Source organism: Brugia malayi, assembly GCF_000002995.4.
Source record: "Brugia malayi strain FR3 genome assembly, contig: Bm_v4_Chr1_scaffold_001, whole genome shotgun sequence".
Classification (NCBI taxonomy): Eukaryota; Metazoa; Nematoda; class Chromadorea; order Rhabditida; family Onchocercidae; genus Brugia; species Brugia malayi.
This window is the reverse complement of record NW_025062475.1, coordinates 12,866,595-12,892,857: the sequence shown is the minus strand read 5'-3', so window position 1 is coordinate 12,892,857 and position 26,263 is coordinate 12,866,595. Positions and strand designations below refer to the sequence as shown.

Sequence of the window (26,263 nt, the reverse complement as noted above, 5' to 3'; positions counted from 1 at the left end):
ATAATATCAATGCTTCTGCTATTTTATGCTAACTCTCTAATTTTAATTTTTTTGCTGAATAAATACGTGTATCAATAATCGATGAAGAATATTTTGTACTTCATCCTTAATCAAATTCCTGGATTGACTTTAATTTATATTTGACTAGGTGGCAAATTAGTTATATCTAACTATAATTTCTATTTACATGTTTTTTTTTTTCTTGTTTGAGAGAATTTCTGCTACTGTTGGAAACCTCGCTTATTGAATTCAACTTCAAAGGTGTACCACAAAATGAGTCAGAAACGGTCTAAGCAAAGGAAAGATGATCATGGGGTTTGTGTTTGTCTTTTGTTTTTTTTTTTTTTGTTCTCATTTTTTTCGAAATCTGATTTTTCTCTGAGGTTCAAAATTTTGTTCACATATCAATTTTATTCATGAATATTCCGAACTTGAACAAAATGTTGATACATCTGCGTTTTTTTTTCTCGATCTTCATTCCAAGATTTAATGAGATAATTCAAGTATTTAGAAGACTTATTAAATTGTGTTAAAATGTTTTATCAATACTATTTTTAAATAGTAGTATTACATTTGTAAAATTGTATTATTGCTATTTAAATATCCTTGTTAATCAATGTTGGGAAAAGAATTTAGGGCAAAATACAAAAAATTGAATTAAATAGTTTATAGTAAATTAACAATGATATAGTGAAAAAATGAGGAATAAAACAGAAAAAAAAATAATCGATAAGAAGCGTAGATGAATTATTAGATTCTCTTCCTGGATTTAATCTTTACCAAGTCGGAATAACTCGCTTAATTATTGATAAAATGCCGTTATGAATATTTCATTTGAAAATAACACTCCTCGAATAACTTTTGGAAAATAGAGGACAATAAAAATGGTATATTAAAATTGAGTTCAAAAATCATACAACCTTATTTTCTACTAGTTAAATATATATATATATTGAATTAGTTCCTCCTTTGTCATATATTTTTTCCCATATTATTTTTGTTCTTTTGTTACAGCTTATCTTCAAATATTTTAATTCTTTTTCAGGATCAGCAGTATGTTGTGGAAAAAATTATAGACAAACGAGTTCGAAATGGAGTTATTGAGTATTATTTGAGTTGGAAAGGGTTTCCATCATCGGAGAATACTTGGGAACCAGAAGAAAATCTTGATTGTCCAGATTTAATCCAGGTTTTAATTTATTTTTGTTGTAATAAACGAAGCGAAAGGGAGACCATGATGTGAGCTGAGCTTTGGAAGCATTTAATTTCTCTCAAAAATTTCTTCATAGGCATTTGAAATTCAAGAGAAGCGGGCGAAAGAACAGAAACGAACGAAAGATCTGGAAAAAGTGGGGCGAAGCTTGTTTGATCGAGGTGTGTAAAACTTATTTATTTACGTCTTCAGTTATACAACTTTCTTATAGTTTGTTAAATATTAAATGGTCTTTCAGTAATTGCATATAAACTGATATTTAAATTTGTCCATTATCTCATCAAAATATCAATTTTTTGTTACTCGCAAACAGTTGCACTTTCTATGTTATGACATTGCTCTATATCTTTGCCTTGTTTTTTGATATTGTGGAAGATCAATAGAAATCCTATAACATTAACTTCTATGCAAGTTCTAAGGTTCTAAAATATCATTCTAAAATGTGCAAACAGTATTCAGGAATATTTTATTTATTTTTTTGTAACTTGTAACTCTTTCCCATCCTTTATATATTGTTCATAAACGTGAAATGTTTACTAATTAATTACTAAGTAATATGTAAGTTGTAAGTTTGGATAATGATCTGAATGATAAATTTTGGAACATCTAGCAACTTATCTGAATTAAAATCATTTTCATATTTATTTGATCGTCATTCGGCCTATTATTAGGTTTGGAGCCAGAACGAATTGTTGGTGCTACAAATAGCGGTGGAGAATTGGAATTGCTGATAAAATGGAAAGGAAGTGAAATGGCTGACTTAGTTCCTGCAAAAATTGCGAATGAAAGATGCCCACAACTGGTTATCAAATTTTACGAAGAACACATTCAGTGGAACGGTTGTGCAGATGTATAATACCTTCTGACAGTGACTGTGTATATTTTCATTTCTTATTGGAATGAGATTTACTTATCCTTCTAATCGTGCATGCATTTGATTTCAAGCTGTAACGCATTCTGTGGAAAATTCTGAATTTTAGCTAGGATATACTGGCTATATTTTATTTAATCAGATGTTTTAATCTACTTATATTGGTTGCAGGAAATGGCCTTGAAAATTTTTTTCTTTTTTTTTTGTTGCCATTTGTCAAGTTCTCATCTACTTTGTTAAAAAAGAGTTATACATATTTTTGTATCTGAAATGAATTTTGCAACTTTAGGAAGCAATTCCTAATTTTTTTGTTTAACTGTTAGCTCAAGTAATATCAGTTCTATTGTTATCTTGTAGTTGTGCAATTCTATAAGGCTTGCCCTTTTATTCAGAAAGCGGTGATTTCGAAAAAGCATATCATTTATGCGAAAGATGTTATGAAGTTTTAAACAGTAATTTAACGAACTAATAAAGCATAAAGTTATATAAAATGTCATTTCTTTGTAACCATCATATTTACTACTAACTGCAGATGGCTGATAAAGACTTCGAGAAACAGAATGTATGGTTCGAGCGGTAAATAAAATTATACATGTGAGGAAAGTTGTTAAGTATTTGTGTGCGATTCATTTTTTTTTTAAGATAATCAAAACAGAACAGTAATCCAACATTAATAGGTGAAGAATCTTTTCCCTAAAACATTGATTAATCTTTACTGTTTGTACTAAAATCTTCAAAATCGATATAATCTCTACAACAAGTGCGTCATTTCTCTGGAAATGATAATTCTTCTAAATTTAACTATCATAAATTTTCTCTTTCATAAATCAATTTAAATTATATGACTATTATTTCGATCATTTCGGTGAGTTAATTAGCGATATCGATCTTGAAGTATTTAAACATCATTCTTTTTCGTCAATAGTACATGAAATGATACAACTGACAATGACAAGACTAATTGTTGCAGCGACAATTGCAATAATATCTGAGTGATATATTTTATAGCACCTTATTCAGACATTACTAAAGTTATTATCTTGTGCGCCATTAGGATTATTTATCACTCAGTAAGATATCATGAAAGTCATTAAAAAGTTCGTTAAGGTAATTAGCATAATGTTTGAAAAGATCTAGTTGCTATATGAATGTTGCAAAGTGGATTATGAGGTAGAAATTTCGCTATCAATGGCAATTTGATATTTGATATTTTTTGATGATAATCTTTCTTGATGACATACACTAGAAGTGGGATGAAATTTCTTAACAAATTTAATCATAGATCTTATCATAAACATGGCTACATAATTTGCTGATAAAAATTATTATCGATCAGAATGGGGTGATAAATTTAGATTCAATGTACAGTAATGATAAATGCCAGTATCAAGGCATTGAGATGACAAAAGAAGAGTTACTCTGCAGCTTTTTAATAGTATCACCAATGAAAGTTTGAGACAAGTTTGAAGTTCAATATGAAAAACCATTAAGCTGTGGAGTTTTTGTTATTATCAAAACGTTTCCGTAGAATGCGAACATTTAAAATTACTCTTTTTTTTAATACTTTAATAACTTTACTTGTCGTGAAGCTCGAAACAATCTCACAAACCTTCAGATAACTTATAAAATATATCAAATAAAATTGTATTAATCCATAATACTAAAATTTTTCTTAATTGAACATTAGAAATGTAAAACTGTTTCAAATTGCAATACGATATTCAACTGACAACAAAGGACATATGCATTGTTTAACATGTTAAAAACAACTCCTTTGTTCCAAATCAAATTTGCTTGCAATATTGTAAAGATTTTCCAAGCTAATAGTCATTCTTTGAGAAGCTACAATATTAAAACCCATTCCTTACTATATAAAGATCATCTGATAGTTCCTTATCAATAATCATGAGCTTGTTGCATGTATAAGGATTTAAATTTTTTCCTTCATCAGTTTTTCTTTACCAGTAAGCCACAATTCACTAAATTCCTCATCAATAATCCATCCATTTTCTTCATCTCATTCTAGAATGTCAGTAAAACCTAAATATTGTGTTGCTAGCAAATAAAATCACAAATGTTTCACTCAACGCATTCGTCTATACTAACTACAATAACAAACAAGGAAGGCTAACAAAGTCTAATTTGACTCTAAGGCACAAATTATATTTAGATTGAACCACAAATTTCACGACATTACTGGATTCCTTGTTTTTCTAGAATTTCTCGCTTAAAAAATCGCAAAACTTCATAACTTGTAGCTTTTTTATTTGTTTAGCTTGTTTCCCTCACGACCATAACGCATAATGTAATAGGAAAAGCCTTAAAGCTGAGGCCCAGTAATGAAAACGATGCATTCGAGATGTACGATATCACTACTACAACAGAAAATCACTCGGATGCTCAGAATCAGTGGTTCTAGCTTGGCCCATATGCTCATATAACTTCAAACTTTGACCCAAAACCATAAATACGGTATATTTTAATACAAAGATTGGATCAAAAAGAATGTGCAAATAATCTTTTACCAAAGCAATGAAGGAAAAAGACGCATTATGATATGATATCAATGATATAATATCATTTCAAAACAAAGAGTGGGTCACAAAGCTGACAAAGGGGAATTTCTAGAATCATTTTAAAAAGGAGAGCGAATATATAAAGAGAGAATGACGACAAAGCTCTCTTTTGGCATTCTGTGGACAATGTTTGAAGCATTATTGAAATTGTCGCATGATAAAGCGTTCTTCATCAGTTAATATTCTAAAATAAATGATTGAAAATCTGGACTGAAAATAATACTGGTTCAAAAGAATTTTGAAGCCTTTATATCTCTCAAAATTAAAAGTAAGAAAAACAGAATATTATTTTAAATATTTCACTTTGTGCTTATTCACTTACACTTTTTGTTTTTAACGTTGCGATATTGCTATGCACAAACATTGCGATGTTATTGATATTGTCGACATTAATAGCGTTTAGTGGTTGAACTTTTGTGATTGACAACCTTTGCTTTTGAAATATTGAAAGGATTGCATGGCGATAAGGTTCAAGAGCGACAATGGTACTTAGACCGATGGCAATTGAACTGGACTGAAATAAAATGGAATTGAAAAACACAATGGAATATAATATCCTCAAAGTATGTTCACTAATGAATTTTACCTCGTAGAAAATACGAATCATTGTACTCATAACGCTGTAGAATACCGTTCCTTTAATTTGACATTGGCATCGAATAGAAGCGCAAATTACTATTACGAATGAGGCAACTGCAATAATTTTTGGCAAATTATTTTGTATAATAATTTCTCTCAGTTTGATTTCAATTTCTGTGTGAAACATTATTGAGTATAATAATTCATATATTTAGTAGTAAATTATTCAATAATAGGAATAAACTGTAGCAAAGCTCACAAAAACGTGGTAAAACAACAATTTCAGTGGCGTAGCTGTAAATAACAAATGAAAATAAACGTTTTCGTCGTAACTTCCCAACACAAACAGCGCTTACTCCGGGCGGTTTGTATTTGTAAATTTCAACAGATGCCTGAAGAAATAATTGTTTAAAAGACAATTTCGAATTGGTTGAAAAATGCAAACTTTCAGCTAAAATGTGTTGCATTTTAGTGTTTGGTTTAGCACCGATGATAGCATTAAAATCAAAATTTAATTTTATTGTTAGCTTTTTTTTCTTTATTTTTGTTCTCTGATAAGAATTTACAAGATTTAACCATCACAGCAACAGTGAACAAAGCGATGAATAATGTAAGATGCGTTAGGTGATATGGCATAACAATTGAAAATTGTTTTCTAATTAAGTATATGCAACTGTTCCACAAAAATAGCGATATATGAAGAATGACATAATGAAGTTTTTGACTCCTACAAAGATTGCTTATTATTCGATTAGCAATTAATGTAGCTTAATTAGCAGATTATATTTCTTGATAAAAAAGTTAACAGATTATATTTCCTGATTAAATTGATCGCCTTAAAAAGTTGCTACTGCAAAAATTTTTTTTCAAAAATTTGAAATTCATCGACTTTGCAATTATATATTTCATTGAAATGATAATGAACTCACTTGTTTACAAAATGTTTCGTATAGAAAATTGGATTTGCATAAGGTAAATAACAAATAACAGCTGCATACAGAGCTAAGGCATGAAACCAAATGCTTCCCAAAGTAAGAAAATGCCGTGCAAAGTGTTGAATTTGATACCTGTAGATATTGACACTATTCTTTTTATTGGACGTTTTGAAAATCCTGGAAAATTATCTGACTATTTCCAAAGCTTCTCTCTGACCTATTAGGTTAATATTTTATAAAAATTTAGAGTGATAGTTGGATATTTTGCTAAACTTTATCTCATATTATCTTATACCAATTAGAATAACTTTTTTTTTTTTTTTTTCAAATGAATAAACGATAATAAAACTAACAAATATTTTGTACTTTTGTCTACTTTAACGAACATATCTACAACATCTATTACATCTGCTACTAGATCAGCTGTGGTCATCAACGAACAAATTGCCATTAAATTAAGCGTAAAATATTTAAATAAGCCATCCTTCACTTTTGCAATTGATAAATAAACCAAAAGTGGTATAATTATAAAATCGGCAATTGTTGTAATGTGTGAAACGAGTTGCATCGCACTGTATAAAGCTGCTAAATAGATGTAAACATATATTTCTTAAAATGAAAATAAAAAAATAAAAAAATGAAACTGGGACTGACATGTTGATAATGTATTACTTAAATTTTGATAATAGTATTGAAATTTCGACAATTACTTAAATATAATACCAAATGAATCTATTTTAAGTGATTATATATGATTAAAGTTACTATATTAATTTCTCCCTTCATGATAATAATAGCTCAAATGGTTCGAACAGTTTGAATTGCTAATTTGAACGAGCTAAAGTAATTTTATGATTTCTGTGAACTTTCGCAGTGTCTTTTAGAATTTTACAAGCAGAGAATGGAAAAAATGTGAAGAGAAAATTATATTTCAAAAACTTACGACATGAAAAACCTTTCTCTGCACATATTGCTTTCTCGGTGATATTAATTTCTTCGTGATAAAAGCTACTATTAATATTATCTTTGAGAAATAGTGCATTTGGCATTAGCCTAAAAAAAAAAAAAAAAAAAAAAAAAAGAATAGTAATATTAGATAGTTTATTACACTTTCAGTCATAAATTTGTTAAAAAGTAATTCTGAAATAAGTAAAAAAGAAATTAGATAAGAATTTGAAAGTGTAAAACTGGCAGCGTTAATATGATATACAAAGATTTAACCAAACAACATCACTCATTTTTTTTTTTTTTCGAATTTGCTATGTTGCTAAGAATTATTGTTTATGGCAGACTTTCATAACCAATTTTGCATATAATAGTAACACAATTCACATTATTATAATGGTATTACTCGATATCTATAGAGTATTTCAAAGAAAATTAGAAATGATATCATTAAAATGAAGAACATATCAACAAATTATATGCTATAAAAGAATGAATAAAAAGAATTTTTCTTTCTTTGAAGAATTACGTTGTTGAGAACCATCTTTGAATAAAACATTTTGAAGAATTATTTAATCATGTTTCTATTTCTGATCAGGTAAATTTTAATAATGTGAATTGAATTACTATCAGGTAAATCTGTTGTAAGGAATATTCTTTTCTTGTTGTAAGAACATGAATTATTTCATGATGAAATGAATTATTTCAACAAACATTTAGCAAACAATCAAATTATCTAATTAATTGTATCGCTATGAGTTAGTTCAAGTGAAGAAAGTCTATTATGGTTACCAGCAATAACTTTCTATCCTTATATTTGATATTTAAATAGTTGTCAAAATTATACTGAAAATGTTTCTTCTTTTTATTTAATAGATTTTGATTTATTTTTGATGGCTAGATTCAGTTCTTTCAATTTTTCATCTATTTTCACAAATTGTAAACTTCAAAGATTGGAAGAATAATAAGATCGAAAAAAAAAAAAATATTCGCTAAATTAAACTAAACTTTTTTATGTAAATGATTTCTTTTATCTTTCTAATTTTATATCACAATCGAAACATTAGCTGTTATGCTGTCTCTGCTAAGCTCTCAAACTTTTTTATGCAATCAATTTTGTAAGAAATAATTCTCATTCATTTTTAAACTATGAACGAACTGATGCGACAGTAAAGAATATAGGAGGAGTCAACCGGTGATGTTTTATTATGTGACAGCATCGGGCTTTTCACAAAAGTATATGGTGAGAATTGGAGATGATGCGAAGCGGTGTGAAAGCTTTATCAATTATAATTCTCATCCTTCTCTCTTTATATTTCTTCTTCGAAATGGTTGTGCGGAATTTTCCTGTGTCGGATACGTTGTCCCTTCTTTGTTCTGAGGTAATGTTCTATCACTAATGGTTTCTTGATGGCACTGACTTAGTGGTAATTTTTTTTTTTGGTATCAATTCGGTGGAAGCTCCACTCTCAAAATCAATGAGTTGGTGACATGGTGTCATGCATATAATATTACGGTCCAAATCAAATTTGTTTATTACTGCAACTACTATTACTACGAACTACTGCTTTTGAAAAGCAACTTTATATGTTAGATGTTATCACTTTTTGACTTTTTTCTCGTAACGTTCAGTCTTCGCAGAAAATCGCGAAAGTTAAATGATTGAAAATATAAATACGAGAATGTCTGCATTGTTTCTTGTTTGCTTTGAAGGAGTAATTAAGATAACGAATGTTTTGTATTCTTAGCAGTACCATAAATCATTATTTTCATACACAATCTACTTAAAGAGTCTTACTTTTGCTCCAGTTTCGTGTAATGATCAGTTTCAGAGCAAATGAGTTCCAATAATTTGTAGCTTACACAGGTGAAAACATTTCAGTATTCTAATTCTATCACAGAGAACTACGTGGAGTCATTTACATCTGTCAAGAATATATGTGTATGCGCGTTGGCCTTTATCCATCTTTGTTTACTTTGTTAATTTCCATATTTCCTTTGATATATTTCGTGAAAGATGATGGTGGTTTATGGTACACAGATGCTAGTGAACCAATGTGACAAACAAGTTGATCCAACAATGATGGCTTCGTGGAGGTGTTTTTCTTCATTTCTTTAAGTTTCTTCTATTAGCCGGAACTGGTAATTCCTTACGTTTTGTCGATTTTTAGTTTATTTTGTGAAGAACATTCCGTTAATTTTTTGTCCCTCATTAACAGGAAATTATGAGTTAACACCAGATCGTATTATTATTATTATTGAATTCTCCTATTGTTTTCTTTTTGTTCTTTTCGTAACTCTTTTTTTTTTTTACTCCTTTTACTCTTACTGTTTTTTTTTTTTTCAGTAATGCTTCCTTTTTGAATTGTAATTTTATTTTGCTTAAATATTGAATGCATTTTTTGCTAAAAAATGTATTTTTTGACAAGATATAGAAGAAAGTATAACTGTTCTGATGTGACCAGCGACTGGGATAGAAAATTTATTGAATAAAATTGTGCCTTTTTTACGTCGCAATACGAAATTGATATGTTTTAAGGAGTATTTTGTTCAATTTTCTAAAATTTTATTTCAGAAAATTCATTTAAACTATTTTTTCGTCATTTTGCGTACTTCAGCAAAAAAAAAAAAAAAAAAAACATCGGTTTTTATAATACATCGATTTCATTTATGCATGAGATAATAAGCAAAAAACAGTTTAACTAGTTTTCCACCTTTGTTATTGCAATATTGTTGATCATTGTTGCACCACTATTGATGTCTACAATTTTTCTATTTAATAGCTGAACTTTTGTAATCGATGATCTTTGTTTTCGAAATATTGAAAGAATTGCATGACGGTAAGGTTCAAGCGCAACAATGGTACTTAGACCAATGGCAATTGAATTCAACTGAAACAATTTTTTTTTTAAATACATTTAAATACAGTAAAGGAGAAGAGAGCAAAATGACAGATATTACCTCATGAAAAATATGAATCAGTCGACGTATAATAGTATAGAAAAGAGTTTGTCGTAATTGATGTTCGCATCCAATATAATCGCAAATGATTGACGTTAATGAATAAACTGTAATAATTTTATGCACATTATTTTAGTCTTTCTGATTTGCTATCTTAAATTAAATTTTTGATACAATATTTGATTGAACGATAATAGAACTTACGAAAACGTGGCAAAACTATAATTTCAGTGGCATAGCAATAAATAACAAATGAAAATAGTCGTTTTCGTCGTAATTTTCCAATACTAGTAGCACTAACTCCGGGTGGTTTGTATTTATATATTCCTATGGATGCCTATAGGAAGGTAATAAAGTATTGTGAAAATTTAAACAGATTAAATATTAACAAAAATTTAAATTTAAACATTAATTTGTAATTTTCAATGTTTAATGTAAATCATTGATGTTGAAAAATGCTAATATGGCAAGACTGCATGAAATCTGTAGTAAAACCGCTTATTTTTGTGTTGCTTTTGCATCTTGTAAATTTCATAATGTTTTTTTATAAATTGGTTTAGTGCTAGAATTAATACCTGGTGGCAATATCAAAATTAAAATTCAATCTTTTTTGATCTTTTTTTTTTTTTTTTTTTTTTTGACAATTTACAAGATTTAACCATCAGAGCAACAGTGAACAAAGCAGTGAATAATATAAGATGCGTTAGATGATATGGCATAACAATTGCGAATTGTTCTCTGATAAAATCTATGCAACTGTTCCACAAAAATAGCGATATATGAAGAATGACATAATGAAGTTTTTGACTCCTAAAAAGATTGTTTATTATTTGGTCAGCAATTAATGTAGCTTAATTAGCAGATTATACTTCTTGATAAAAAAGTTAACGGATTATATTTCCTGATTAAATTGATTAAATTGATCACCTTAAAAAGTTGCTACTGAAAAAATTTTTTTTCAAAAATTTGAAATTCATCGACTTTGCAATTATATATTTCATTGAAATGATAATGAACTCACTTGTTTACAAAATGTTTCGTATAGAAAATTGGATTAGCATAAGGTAAATAACAAATAACAGCTGCATACAGAGCTAAGGCATGAAACCAAATATTTCCAAAACTTAAACATCGTCTTGCCCAACGTCGAATCCGGTATCTATAATTATCGGCATTTTCTTTTTTACCGAACTACTCATAATGCACCATTTGAAGTATCCCATTAATTTATATCGCTTAGATTTTTACAATTTTTGAATAATGCTTGAAATTTTTGCAAAAATCTAATGCATTTTATACCATAAATTTTTTTAAAGGACAAGAAAAACTAACAAGTTTTTTTTATTTTCGCCTACGTCAACGAAGAGATTTATAATGTTTATGATATCTACCGCAAGATCAGCTATAGATATTATGAAGCAAATTGCCATTAAATTAAGTGTAAAATACTTGAATATACCATCCTTCACTTTCGAAAGTGATAAATAAACCAAAAGTGGTATAATTATGAAGTCAGCAACTGTTGTAAGATAAGAAACGAGTTCCATGGTGTTGTATAAGGCTGCTAAATAAAGAGAATCATGTAATCCTTTAAACAAAAAAGTTGTTGAAGTTATCAATTTGACTATATATTGCCTAAACTAAAAATAAAGGAGAATTCGTGACCATTTTAATTGATATTATACGGTTTCGTTACTTTAACAAGTTCCACTTGCTTTGTAAATAAATGGTGTAAAGCCATTTTCTGTGAAGGTATTTGGTTGGAGCAAAGAATTGGCAAAATTTTCAAACCAGTAATCAAAACCAATTATTCTACTAAAAGAAGTTCCAAAACTATTATGATGTCACAGAACTTTTACTTTTGAATTTATCGAAAGATAAATGTACTATTCAATTATTCACAACAATTCAAAACTTACGACATGAAAGACCCTTCTGAGCACATATTGGTCTCTCAGTAGTATTAACTTCACCGTGATGAAGACTACCGTTACTGTTATCGTTGAAAAATAATGCATAAGACATTGATATCAGATAGTATAAATTAGTAATATCAGAAGTTCATTTCATCTCTGTTAAAAATTTGCTAAAAATAATTCATACAGAATTTGAAAAATTTTAAATTTAAGCATGCGAAATTTGCAGCGATAAAATAATATGAACCCAAACTGTCTTCTTAATAACCAAAATCAAACAATTAGAACTAATTTCATTATTATTCGCTTCACTGATATTCCATTTCTTTTCACTTTTTTTTAAACTATTAATTCTGAAATTCCATTTCAATCCACCTAATTTTGTTAATTCAAATATTAAGTAAGTTAAATTACTTTTCAAAACACTAAATAAATGAAATTATATCAAATAAATGAAAAATGGCAAATCTAACTTGGAATTTTTTAATAACTAGTCAATATTTAACAATTATGATTTCATCCAGTTGTGTGTTTGTAAAAACTTGCCCCAGTATATTCAACAGTTACTTTCCTTAATATGTTTCCTGTAATGAATAAAATAACTAAGAACAACTAATATATAAATTAAAGTGAGATGAGCTCTGTGATCTTTTTTATACAATGAGTTCAAAGATTTTTCTCACAGTGACACATCCGGGGTGCATTTCAATGTTAGATGATTTACTAAAATACTGAAATATGTGATATTTTTTCCTTTTTATTGAATTATAAAACAGTGGAACGGATGCTGTTTACCGGACAAATGAATTTCCATTAATTGTTTAATAAATAGTACTTGGTATTTAAGAGTAATAAACATACCGTTTCCGGTTAAGAAATCATTACAGTACTAGTCATTTCATTTTACTGTATTGTATTCAATGTGGAAAATTCTAGATTAATTTTATTGGTATATAAGATGAAGTAAGAAAATCAGCAAATGAAGATACCTCAGTAACTATTTCGCGGTAACATGAAACCGAGGGAAACTATAATAGAAGTTTGAAATATTTTTGACGTACAAACCGATCGTTTAATTTAGTGTAAGGGCAAAACATTAGTTGAATTTTCTTACTTGGCAGCTAGTTCACTTTGAAGTATTACTTAGGATGTCGCGAAACTCGAAATAAATTTTGTGAAGTTCCAAATAGCTTACAGAATATATATTAAATAAAATTGTATTAACCCATAATACTAAAATTTGTCTTAATTGAACATTGGAAAGGTTAAAAAATTGCATCATATAAGCAATTATTTATCCAACACTGATCTTCCCATTATAGTTGAGCTTATCTGTTCGTCTAGACATTTTCAATTGATAACAAAGGATATATGCATTCTTTAACATGTTAAAAACTACTCCTTTGTTCCAAATCAAATTTGCTTGCAATATTGTAAAGATTTTCCAAGCTAATAGTCATTCTTTGAGAAGCTACAAGATTAAAAAAAAACCCATCTCTTGCTATAGAAAGAGTAAAGATTATCTGATAGTTCCTTATCAATAATCATGAGCTTGTTACAACTACATAAGGATTTAAACCTTTTTCTTGTCAGTTTTTTTGTACTAGCAAATATAATTCGGTTGCTCTTTCGCACTCATTTAATTCAGTTCATTTAAATCCATTAAATTCTCCATCAATTTATTTATCTTCATCTCATATCCATAGGCAAGTGCTAGGAACTTATAAGCACATTCTCGGCACTATCGTAGTTACTAGAAAATAAAATCGTTACAATATTGCTTTGTTGACGTTTCACTCAACGAATTGGTCTATACTAGCTACAATAACAATGTATCTTATAGGTTATAGTAGACTATAAGATACAACAGTCAGACGTCCAAAGTTCCACAACACTAGGATAGTTGGATTATGTACTGTAGCAAATTATAACAAGAATTGGGAGATGGAACATCTTCAACCTATTCTCAAACTTTCAATGAGTATGGCATCTCGCTTGTTTAAATGAAGCGTAAACAACGAATGCGTATGTATCAAAGTGGATTGCTTTAGGTGAGCAGAATTGGAGTGTAGGATGAATTAAATGTTGAGGAGAAAATCAAACATTTTGTCGCAATGCTTATGATTCTCTTCTGTGAGAAAGAATCTAAAATTCTCATAAACTTTATTACTAATTTCATCAAATGAATTGGGGAAATGCAAGAGCTTAATTTTCTTGAATATGTAATTTAATGAAGTATGACAGTACTACTTCATATCATGAATTTTTATTTGATTTTAAATCTAATACCCATTTTATCTTGTTGAATTTCTTCCTTTCCTTCATATTACCTGTAGAATACGACTAAACAGGCGCACTTCGTTTATGTGTTACTGAAATACTATAAGATACATTGGATCACTCAGACACTGCATTATTTTAAACCCTCTTTGACCTTCCAATAGCGCATTCTACACTCTGCTCCTGATTACTATCATTCTTTCATCGAGCAGATATATCGGATCTCCCAGATGCTATAATGCATTAAATATATGAACGTACGATCTTCTCATACCTTCTGGTTTTGCAGCTCTATTTGATCTGCAGTATGGCTATATCAACTAATCAAATATTTTAAAATATTCGTTGAAATTCCAATAAATTTTCTGTTCCTGTCGCAGGTCACAGTAGAACAGCTATATTTTCTTGTATAACTTATTGAGAAGTTCATCTTTTCGCGAAATTGCTTTTTTTTTCATTACTAAGCAAAACTGAAACAAAAGAGTTGCGAAAAGAATGAAAAGAAAACAACAGGAAAAAAATAACAGAATTGTTGATGCTCTTCACAAAATAAATTACAAATCGACAAAGTGTAAGGAATTACCAGCCAGAAAACACTCGGCTAATAGAAGAAGCATAAAGAACTGAAGAAAAATACCTTCACAAAATCAAACATATATCAAAGGAAATATGGAAATTAACAAAGTAAACAAAGATGGATAAAGACTAATGCGCATATACATATATTCTTGACAGCCGTAAATTATCGCGTAAATGACTCCACGTAGTTCTCTGTGATAGAATTAGAATACTGAAATGTTTTCACCTGTGTAAGCTACAAATTATTGGAACTCATTTGCTCTGAAACTGATCATTACACGAAACTGGAGCAAAAGTAAGACTCTTTAAGTAGATTGTGTATGAAAATAATGATTTATGGTACTGCTAAGAATACAAAACATTCGTTATCTTAATTACTCCTTCAAAGCAAACAAGAAACAATGCAGACATTCTCGTATTTATATTTTCAATCATTTAACTTTCGCGATTTTCTGCGAAGACTGAACGTTACGAGAAAAAAGTCAAAAAGTGATAACATCTAACATATAAAGTTGCTTTTCAAAAGCAGTAGTTCGTAGTAATAGTAGTTGCAGTAATAAACAAATTTGATTTGGACCGTAATATTATATGCATGACACCATGTCACCAACTCATTGATTTTGAGAGTGGGGCTTCCACCGAATTGGTACCAAAAAAAAAATTAACTATCACTAAGTCAGTGCCATCAAGAAACCATTAGTGATAGAACATTACCTCAGAACAAAGAAGGGACAATGTATCCGACACAGGAAAATTCCGTACAACCATTTCGAAGAAGAAATATAGAGAGAGAAGGGTGAGAATTATAATTGATAAAGCTTTCACACCGCTTCGCATCATCTCCAATTCTCACCATATACTTTTGTGAAAAGCCCGATGCTGTCACATAATAAAACATCACCGGTTGACTCCTCCTATATTCTTTACTGTCGCATCAGTTCGTTCATAGTTTAAAAATGAATGAGAATTATTTCTTACAAAATTGATTGCATAAAAAAGTTTGAAAGCTTAGCAGAGACAGCATAACAGCTAATGTTTCGGTTGTGATATATTCATGTGCAATTGTCGAAAATGAGATGAACGGTCATTTTCTGATGCTACTTTCCATATACTTTGCTAAGTATTTACTACTTTCTCCTTTCAGCTTGGTAATTTGACATTGTTTCATCCAGCTAAAGTCACAACGCTGGAATCTATTATATGCATCCATGTCGCATGCACAGATCAGAAATTCAGAGCTCAATGACTAACCAACTTTTAGTGAAATACTAACAGTAAATAAGCAATGAAGATATTGCTTATTCTATCTTTCACAAAAAATTACACGTACGATAAGTTTTCTTGTTTTAATTTCCTTATTTATTTGTGAAAATTCATTTAAATTAACTTCAACTATTGCCAGAAATCGTTTTTTTTTAATTCGACTTAATTTCACATTCATAATCCATTTTTCGTGCAAAAGAATAAAAAAGTTGCGTGGCGGTATGGTTCAAGTGCAAGAATTGTAATGAAAACAAGGATAATCGTTCGCATCTGAAATTATGTGATATTAAAAGCTTTACTAAAGAAAATGATTCCTTACTGTGAATGGTAGTGATAAAAGATAATCACTGATGAAATAAGCAAATGATTTCTTTATTAATTACCTCATAAAGGTAATAAATCATTAAACTGAGTATGCTCTTTAAATGACTATCAACAAAATTGCTTTCGCAACCCACAGATATACAAATAACATATGCACATGCGTTAACTAAAATATAGTTGTATTAATCGCAATTATCTTGCTTAAAAATACGATAGAGTAAAAATGTTAGCTATAATTTCATGAGCTAGCGATTATGCTTCGAGGTATTGATAATAATACTGGTCTAATGCTAATTACTTTTGCTCACTAATTTGAAGAAAGCTGAAAGAACTTCTGACAGAGTTTCCAGTCTCAATAAACAAAAAAAGAAATGTTGTCATAAGTTTTCACTAGTAGCAATTAATTGAAATTGACAACAATATAGAAAAGTGATGGAAACTTACCAAACATAGGCAAAGTGATGAGTTCAACGGAATAACTGTATAAAATGAATGAATATAAGCGCTTCTGTTGTTTTTTTGCAACTCGAATAGAATTAGAGCCAAGCGGTTTATATCTGCTTATTTTAATCGATCCCTACAACAGTTGAAAATGATACCTCATTTAAAATTATTCTTCAATCATAAGTTTCATATGCCGGTAAAAATGTATGTTTAACTGATAGTTAAAATGAAGTTCTTCTTGGCTTATTTGAAGTTAGCAAGAAAATCATATCCTTCATATGCTTTTGAAGCGAGCCATTGTATCTAATACTGGAATGACTGATTCTAGCAGAAAATGATTATTTCGATAGAACTTTCCAAAGTTAGAAAAAATTGAAAATTTTACCATCACTGTAACAATGAGCAGTACGATGAATAATATAATATGAGTCAGCAAATATGGTATGCGATAACAAAATGGTTTTAAAAGTAAAGCTACCGAACCACTCAAAAGAAATATCGAAAAGTGTAGCACAGCATAATAAGTTTTCTGGCTTCTGGAAAACAAATGAAAACGAATGGAAAAAAAAAGACGAGAAATGATTTTTTTTTTTTTTTTAAATCGAACAGATAAGGTAAGAACTGAAAAAAAATCATGAGGACATTTCTGCAAGATACTGAATACTCGATTTTTATATCTTGAATTCTAAAACCGTGAACTAATGATTTCGAAACAATCCAAATTATTACAACACCGGTTACATATCAAAATCGTCAAGTTTTCGAGCAAAATATGTTGAAGACTAGAGAATTAGAAAAACACTGACCTTTTTAAAAAATTATTTGCATAAAAAACAGGTTTCGCATAAGGTAGGTAAGAAATTATAACTGCATAGAGCATTAAGGCATGAAACCAGATACTTCCAACTCCGTTGCATAGTCGTGCCCATTCTCGAATTTGATATCTAAAAATAAAGCGATTTTTTTCCACGTTTTCCAAAATTATGCATTATGCTCGATCTTTATAATACTTCCGATTCTCTACCGGTTTCATTAAGAATTTCCGGTTCAAACAAACTGTTGGTAATACAGGTGAAGAGTACAAAAATTTGCCGAAAAAGAATGTTTACTTGAACTTATGAAAGTAAAACTTACCGATAGTCTTTTCGTCTTTCTGTGCTTGGAAAGAGATTGATTACGTTAATTACATCAATTATAAGAGCAGCAATAGCCGATATTGTGCAAACAATCATTAAATTCAGTGTGAAATATTTGAAAAATCCATCCTTCACTTTTGCAAGTGTTAAATAAAAAATGAAAGGTATAATGAAGAAGTTACCAACCGTTGCAGTGTATGATATTAAGCGCTTTGCAGTATATAATTCTGCTAAACAAATTTTTGTAAGCAAAACAAAAAGTTTCACTTTTGCTTACTGTTTTATAATATTAGAGCGTAAAGTTGTAGCACAATTTATGAAAGTAAAGATAAACATGCTAAAAAATGTAAATTTATATATTTTGATGATACATTTTTAAAATTATTTCGTCCTTAAATTTATATCTTTCAGGTAAACTTCTCTGAGAGATTTTTGAACAATTCTTGAGAAAATTTTTGGACAGATTATAAACTTTTGAGCTCTAGAGCATTCGATCCATGAACAATCGAACTGATTATAGATGAATAATACGATTAGCTCGTAGTTATAAACTTACGGCACAAGAATCCCAAGCCTGAACACACAGACATTTTCGAATTATCAGTGTAGTTACTTCCATTAGAATAATAAATGCCGCTCATTTCACTGAAATTGATCATTTCTTCACGTTGTCAAAGAAATATTTAAGTTCAATACCATGTGATCTTTTATTTATATAAAAATCGTATGGCGGTCACTTTGACGAGTTGATTGGATGGAAGCGACATAAATGTGTCATACAAAACAATTGCAGAAGTTTCGAACAAAAAAATAAAAAAATAAAAAAATAATTACTGATTCTTCATATTTAGAATCACAATCCAACGAAAAATTCTTTTTTTCATTTCTAGTGTTTGCTAAACTTTGAACTGTAATTCAGTACAAAGCTTGGGTTTGATTTGAGAGTAAGTATGCAACTTTATTCTGATATTAGTCGAAAGATGTTAGCTCATCTTACACCTACTATTTTAACAGCACATGAAATGATGTATTTGATACTGATGACAGTTAATTAATGCAATAACAATTATTCAGCAATATCTTAATAAAATACCTTCATGGCACCTCTTTGTTTCGTGCGTCATTAGGATTATTTATCGCTCAGTAAGATATCATGAAAGTCATTAAAAAGTTCGTTAAGGTAATTAGCATAATGTTTGAAAAGATCTAGTTGCTATATGAATGTTGCAAGGTGGATTATGAGGTACAAATTTCGCTATCAATGGCAATTTGATATTTGATATTTTTTGATGATAATCTTTCTTGATGACATACACTAGAAGTGGGATGAAATTTCTTAACAAATTTAATCATAGATCTTATCATAAACATGGCTACATAATTTGCTGATAAAAATTATTATCGATCAGAATGGGGTGATAAATTTAGATTCAATGTACAGTAATGATAAATGCCAGTATCAAGGCACTGAGATGACAAAAGAAGAGTTACTCTGCAGCTTTTTAATAGTATCACCAATGAAAGTTTGAGACAAGTTTGAACTTCAATATGAAAAACCATTAAGCTGTGGAGTTTTTGTTATTATCAAAACGTTTCCGTAGAATGCGAACATTTAAAATTACTCTTTTTTCTAATACTTTAATAACTTTACTTGTCGTGAAGCTCGAAACAATCTCACAAACCTTCAGATAACTTATAAAATATATCAAATAAAATTGTATTAATCCATAATACTAAAATTTTTCTTAATTGAACATTAGAAATGTAAAACTGTTTCAAATTGCAATACGATATTCAACTGACAACAAAGGATATATGCATTGTTTAACATGTTAAAAACTACTCCTTTGTTCCAAATCAAATTTGCTTGCAATATTGTAAAGATTTTCCAAGCTAATAGTCATTCTTTGAGAAGCTACAATATTAAAACCCATTCCTTACTATATAAAGATCATCTGATAGTTCCTTATCAATAATCATGAGCTTGTTGCATGTATAAGGATTTAAATTTTTTCCTTCATCAGTTTCTTTACCAGTAAGCCACAATTCACTAAATTCCTCATCAATAATCCATCCATTTTCTTCATCTCATTCTAGAATGTCAGTAAAACCTAAATATTGTGTTGCTAGCAAATAAAATCACAAATGTTTCACTCAACGCATTCGCTTATACTAACTGCAATAACAAACAAGGAAGGCTAACAAAATCTAATTTGACTCTAAGGCATAAATTATATTTAGATTGAACCACAAATTTCACGACATTACTGGATTCCTTGTTTTTCTAGAATTTCTCGCTTAAAAAATCGCAAAACTTCATACCTCGTAGCTTTTTTATTTGTTTAGCTTGTTTCCCTCACGACCATAACGCATAATGTAATAGGAAAAGCCTTAAAGCTGAGGCCCAGTAAGGAAAACGATGCATTCGAGATGTACAATATCACTACTACAACAGAAAATCACTCGGATGCTCAGAATCAGTGGTTCTAGCTTGGCCCATAGCTCATATAACTTCAAACTTTGACCCAAAACCATAAATACGGTATATTTTAATACAAAGATTGGATCAAAAAGAATGTGCAAATAATCTTTTACCAAAGCAATGAAGGAAAAAGACGCATTATGATATGATATCAATGATATAATATCATTTCAAAACAAAGAGTGGGTCACAAAGCTGACAAAGGGGAATTTCTAGAATCATTTTAAAAAGGAGAGCGAATATATAAAGAGAGAATGACGACAAAGCTCTCTTTTGGCATTCTGTGGACAATGTTTGAAGCATTATTGAAATTGTCGCATGATAAAGCGTTCTTCATCAGTTAATATTCTAAAATAAATGATTGAAAATCTGGACTGAAAATAATACTGGTTCAAAAGAATTTTGAAGCCTTTATATCTCTCAAAATTAAAAGTAAGAAAAACAGAATATTATTTTAAATATTTCACTTAAGTAATCAAGAATTAAAGCAATGCGATTAAGCACAAAATAGCTTATTCACTTACACTTTTTGTTTTTAACGTTGCGATATTGCTATGCACAAACATTGCGATGTTATTGATATTGTTGACATTAATAGCGTTTAGTGGTTGAACTTTTGTGATTGACAACCTTTGCTTTTGAAATATTGAAAGGATTGCATGGCGATAAGGTTCAAGAGCGACAATGGTACTTAGACCGATGGCAATTGAACTGGACTGAAATAAAATGGAATTGAAAAACACAATGGAATATAATATCCTCAAAGTATGTTCACTAATGAATTTTACCTCGTAGAAAATACGAATCATTGTACTCATAACGCTGTAGAATACCGTTCCTTTAATTTGACATTGGCATCGAATAGAAGCGCAAATTACTATTACGAATGAGGCAACTGCAATAATTTTTGGCAAATTATTTTGTATAATAATTTCTCTCAGTTTGATTTTAATTTCTGTGTGAAACATTACTGAGTATAATAATTCATATATTTAGTAGTAAATTATTCAATAATAGGAATAAACTGTAGCAAAGCTCACAAAAACGTGGTAAAACAACAATTTCAGTGGCGTAGCTGTAAATAACAAATGAAAATAAACGTTTCCGTCTTAAATTCCTAAGACAAACAGCGCTTACTCCGGGCGGTTTATATTTATAAATTTCAACGGATGCCTGAAGAAATAATTATTTAAGAGGCAATTTCTAATTCGAATTAATTGATATTGACAAATATAAATATGCATTAAATTTCTACCTAAAATGTACTGTATTTTAGTGTTTGAATTAGTACTGATAATCTCATCGAAATCAAAATTCAATCTTAATACTGCAACTTTTTTGATTTTTTTATCTTCGATAATTTACAAGATTTAACCATCACAGCAACAGTGAACAAAGCGATGAATAATGTAAGATGCGTCAGGTGATATGGCATAACAATTGAAAATTGTTCTTTAATAAAACATATGCAACTGTTCCACAAAAATAGCGATATATGAAGAATGACATAATGAAGTTTTTGACTCCTAAAAAGATTGCTTATTATTCGATTAGCAATTAATGTAGCTTAATTAGCAGATTATATTTCTTGATAAAAAAGTTAACAGATTATATTTCCTGATTAAATTGATCGCCTTAAAAAGTTGCTACTGCAAAAATTTTTTTTCAAAAATTTGAAATTCATGGACTTTGCAATTATATATTTCATTGAAATGATAACGAACTCACTTGTTTACAAAATGTTTCGTATAGAAAATTGGATTAGCATAAGGTAAATAACAAATAACAGCTGCATACAGAGCTAAGGCATGAAACCAAATATTTCCGGATCTGAGACAGTTCAATGCCCAGTATCGAATTTGATACCTGTAAATATTGATGCTTGTCTTTTTTCTCTTTTTTTTTGTTTAATATTTTAAAACATTTCACCAATATTTGAATATCTTGTAGAATTTAATTATTTTATTGTGTGCAGAATGGATTTTAGACGCAATAAAAAAAAAAAAAAAAAAAAAAAAACGTTCTTTTCTTTAATTAAACAGTATAATAATTAAGATTTTCGAAGATAAAGCAAAACTAACAAGTTTTTTTTATTTTCGCCTACGTCAGCGAAAAGATTTATAATGTATATTATATCTGCTACAAAATCAGCTAAAGTTATTACGGAGCAAATTGCCATTAAATTAAGCGTAAAATATTTAAATAAGCCATCCTTCACTTTTGCAATTGATAAATAAATCAAAAGTGGTATAATTATAAAATCAGCAACTGTTGTAATGTGTGAAACGAGTTGCATCGCAGTGTATAAGGCTGCTAAAAATCTTAAACAAAAAACAAACATTACTGAAATTTATGGTTATTTTAATTAATATTATGTATGAGTTAATTGTTAATTTTCAAGATACTCTTTTTTTTTAAAAAAAAAAAAAAAAAAGAAAAAAATAAGAGATGGAACAATTTACTGTGAAGATAATTGATCATATCAATATAAACTCTTTAAAAGATTTTGAAATTTGGCAAAATTTTCAAACCAGTAATCAAAACCAATTAATCTGCTAAAAGAAGTTCCAAAACTTTTATGATGTCGCAGAACTTTTACTTTTGAATTTATCGAAAGATAAATGTACTATTCAATTATTCACAACAATTCAAAACTTACGACATGAAAGACCCTTCTGAGCACATATTGGTCTCTCAGTAGTATTAACTTCACCGTGATGAAGACTACCGTTACTGTTATCGTTGAAAAATAATGCATAAGACATTGATATCAGATAGTATAAATTAGTAATATCAGAAGTTCATTTCATCTCTGTTAAAAATTTGCTAAAAATAACTCATACAGCTATGAATTGAGTGTAAATTTAAATATACAAAATCGGAACAATAAAATAATATGGATGCCTGAAGCCAGGAATATTAATGTAATGTTATTTGATACAAAAAGCAAAAATTTAATTTATATTTGAATTAACAAATAATGTTATGAAATGAAAATAGAATTGACGGATTCCTTGACTGATACTCCAAAATATTTTTTTATTGCCATAAATCAGTTTGTCATTCTTATCACTTTGAGCTAACTAATTATTTAATTATGGAAAAAAAAGAAGAGGTAAGTTTTAAAAGAAAACAAAAGATCATTTAGTTTAGACTTTTTTATTGAGAGTTAATTTTATTGAAATAATGAAGAAAAGTTAATTTGTCGTATTAGATAAAGGAAGAATGTATGATATAAAATTTATGTTTAAATGTAATTAAAAGCTTATATCATTGAACAATGGTAGGAATTATTTATGAAGTTTTGTGCTGCATAAATAAGCTTAGTAAAAATCAAATATTCATCAAAAGCAGCTGAATTTTATTATTTGTATAGTTTAGAAATAAAACCAAAAGATATTGAAAAATAACGAAAAGAAAAAATATGTTTTCATCCAATGAAAAAAAAAAAAAAAAGAGAGAGAGAATGAATTGCTTAATGAAAATATGTGAATTGTTTGAGCTTTTTAATTGAGATCGAAATGTTCATTATGGAATATTGAAAATTTAGTTGTTAGTTTAGTTAGACAATTAAGAAATCAAAGGGAATTTTTCAACATCTAAGGGTTATCATTCTATTGCAAGACTATATTATTAGCTAAAAAATAAACGTAGAGATAATGGTATTACTTTAAAAAGAAGTAGAAAGTTTATTGTATCTTTAGGTAGTAAATTTGAAAAAAAAAAAAAAACAAGAGATTAGTGTAATTTGTTGTTTTTTTTTTTATATAATCAAATAACATTTCACAGAAATAAATGCTTGTTGATTTTATTTCTAAAAATTGCATATTGAATAAAAATGATTATCAAAAGGAATCAGAATATTCAGAAAAAAGCTTGCCAGTTTTTTTCTTTTTTTTTTTTTTTTTTTTTTTTAAATAGAGTAAATTTATACGAATAAAACCTTGTAATGTCATTAATAATTATTCAATTAAAATTTATCCATGATAATTAATTTTATTATTGAAATCAACAACTTATTGTTCACTGAGCATTTTCGCAAAATATTTTCATGCGAATCATTGGAATATCAATTAAAATAAGTTATTTCAATTACTATCACAAAATCCTATTTAATTATTATTCATTGCAATTATTAATTACATTAATCAATGAAGCTATTAATTAAATGAAACATTAGTAAATCACATTAAATTCTTGGATATCAAACTATTGCAAATTATAAACTGGAAAACAACTCAAAAATTTTTGACAAATTTTTGACAATTATTTTCTTTTTAAAAATAATCCCACTATCATATTTATTCATTCAATGCAGTACCAATTTTATTGCAAATAAATTAATTTATTGTAGAATGAATCAATGACCAAAATGCTACTTTGCCAATTCTTTTTATTTGCACAATTTCTCATATAGATAAATTAATTTAGTGTGAAATTAATTATTATATTAATCTATTATCATACTTTTCATTTTTAAATCTGTTATCAAAATTTTTTATTATCAAAATCAAAAAAAATTCATTTTTAAATCTGTTATCAGTTTTATAATAATGTCTGTAATTAAAACATAAAATCATATTTTTAAACGACAAATTAATTAGATAATTTGGCATAAAATATTTTTCCGCAATAACAATAATAATAACAACTAATAATAGTAATAATTAATAACAATAATAATAACAATTAAGAACAACAATAATACTAATTAAGAACAATTACAATATTGAATAGTAACAATATTATTATTAGTAATAATAATAATAATAATAATAATAATAATAATAATAATAATAATAATAATAATAATAATAATAATAATAATAATAATAATAATAATAATAATAATAATAATAGTAATAATAATAATAATAATAATAATAGTAATAATAATAATAAACTCTTACTACTTACACATTTAGATTTTTATTATATATATACACCTTTCATTAAAAATGAGAAAAGTTCTGGATTGAACTCATTTTCGATGAATATTAAATATTCCATTATATATATAAGTATATCATTACTATCGATCGTAAGTGATCTCGCTCAATTATCTATGACTTTGATCGAAATGAAAAATAAAACAATTCTTTTAAGAGCCCTAAAACCTGTAATTTGTATTTTCTATTCATATTAGAAAAATTAAAACGTAGAATTTAACTTGTAAAGCTTATTATTAAGAAAAAAATAATAATATTGAAAATATTATTGAAGACAAATGCATAATCGCAATCATAGAAATTATTAATAAAAACATGTTTTTTAGCACAAATATAATTGAGTAAAAATTGATGAACACTTTGTCTCTTCTTTACTACTATTTATCTGCTCACAACTCACTATTGAATTATAAAATTATCCTTTTAATTGATTTATTTTGTATATATCATCCTAAAATACTCATTATTCTAACTTATTATTTCGGTTCATCTCCTAAGTAATGTTCGATTCTAGATGAAAATTCGTTGTATATTATACTAAAATGCCTTGTTTTCGTTTGCTCACTATAAAACTGCAATTTTCAAACTTTTGAAATTGACATCAAATAAGCAACACAAGCCAATAATTTATTATTGAACAGTATGAAACAAGCAGCCGTATACAATTTTGCGAGAACTATCAATTCAAGAAAAAAACAAAACAAATATTTCCAGAAATGGGCGAGAAACTTAGCAGCTCAAAAAAGATCTCCAGTGAACGATGATTAACAATAATAATTAGACTGAACCAGTGTCGAATCTATCAACAAC

At 28.2% G+C, this 26,263-nt stretch overlaps 5 protein-coding genes across 7 annotated transcripts; 1 reads left to right on the top strand and 4 right to left on the bottom strand.

The window, feature by feature from the left end:
- Window positions 1-273: 273 nt before the first annotated feature.
- Window positions 274-2,069, top strand: Bm4934 (chromobox protein homolog 3, putative; the record flags this gene model as incomplete). The annotated part of the gene is made up of 4 exons (XM_001894899.1): window positions 274-315; window positions 1,046-1,189; window positions 1,290-1,374; window positions 1,885-2,069. 4 exons carry the CDS (start codon window positions 274-276, stop codon window positions 2,067-2,069), a joined length of 456 nt encoding a protein of 151 aa, XP_001894934.1.
- A 2,763-nt stretch (window positions 2,070-4,832) lies between these two features.
- Bm17425 (Uncharacterized protein) lies at window positions 4,833-6,742 on the bottom strand (the record flags this gene model as incomplete). Its single annotated transcript, XM_043077720.1, has 7 exons — window positions 4,833-4,844; window positions 4,983-5,174; window positions 5,247-5,353; window positions 5,499-5,631; window positions 5,816-5,966; window positions 6,169-6,306; window positions 6,528-6,742. 7 exons carry the CDS (start codon window positions 6,740-6,742, stop codon window positions 4,833-4,835), a joined length of 948 nt encoding a protein of 315 aa, XP_042933654.1.
- A 3,079-nt stretch (window positions 6,743-9,821) lies between these two features.
- Window positions 9,822-12,105, bottom strand: Bm16900 (Uncharacterized protein; the record flags this gene model as incomplete). Its single annotated transcript, XM_043077719.1, has 7 exons — window positions 9,822-10,010; window positions 10,081-10,187; window positions 10,285-10,417; window positions 10,740-10,890; window positions 11,102-11,239; window positions 11,413-11,644; window positions 12,000-12,105. The coding sequence occupies 7 exons, from the start codon at window positions 12,103-12,105 to the stop codon at window positions 9,822-9,824; spliced, it is 1,056 nt and encodes a 351-aa protein (XP_042933653.1).
- Window positions 12,106-16,292: 4,187 nt separating this feature from the next.
- Window positions 16,293-18,663, bottom strand: Bm13005 (Uncharacterized protein; the record flags this gene model as incomplete). 3 transcript variants are annotated; one of them, XM_043077716.1, is made up of 7 exons in its annotated part: window positions 16,293-16,388; window positions 16,502-16,608; window positions 16,887-17,019; window positions 17,272-17,422; window positions 17,693-17,830; window positions 18,021-18,252; window positions 18,579-18,663. In XM_043077716.1, the coding sequence occupies 7 exons, from the start codon at window positions 18,661-18,663 to the stop codon at window positions 16,293-16,295; spliced, it is 942 nt and encodes a 313-aa protein (XP_042933650.1). The 3 variants fall into 3 exon arrangements, with proteins under 3 accessions (XP_042933650.1, XP_042933651.1, XP_042933652.1); XM_043077717.1 differs by having other exon boundaries at window positions 18,021-18,249; XM_043077718.1 differs by lacking the exon at window positions 16,502-16,608 and having other exon boundaries at window positions 16,345-16,388.
- A 3,565-nt stretch (window positions 18,664-22,228) lies between these two features.
- Window positions 22,229-23,269, bottom strand: Bm17424 (Uncharacterized protein; the record flags this gene model as incomplete). The annotated part of the gene is made up of 3 exons (XM_043077715.1): window positions 22,229-22,370; window positions 22,586-22,817; window positions 23,164-23,269. 3 exons carry the CDS (start codon window positions 23,267-23,269, stop codon window positions 22,229-22,231), a joined length of 480 nt encoding a protein of 159 aa, XP_042933649.1.
- Window positions 23,270-26,263: the final 2,994 nt, after the last annotated feature.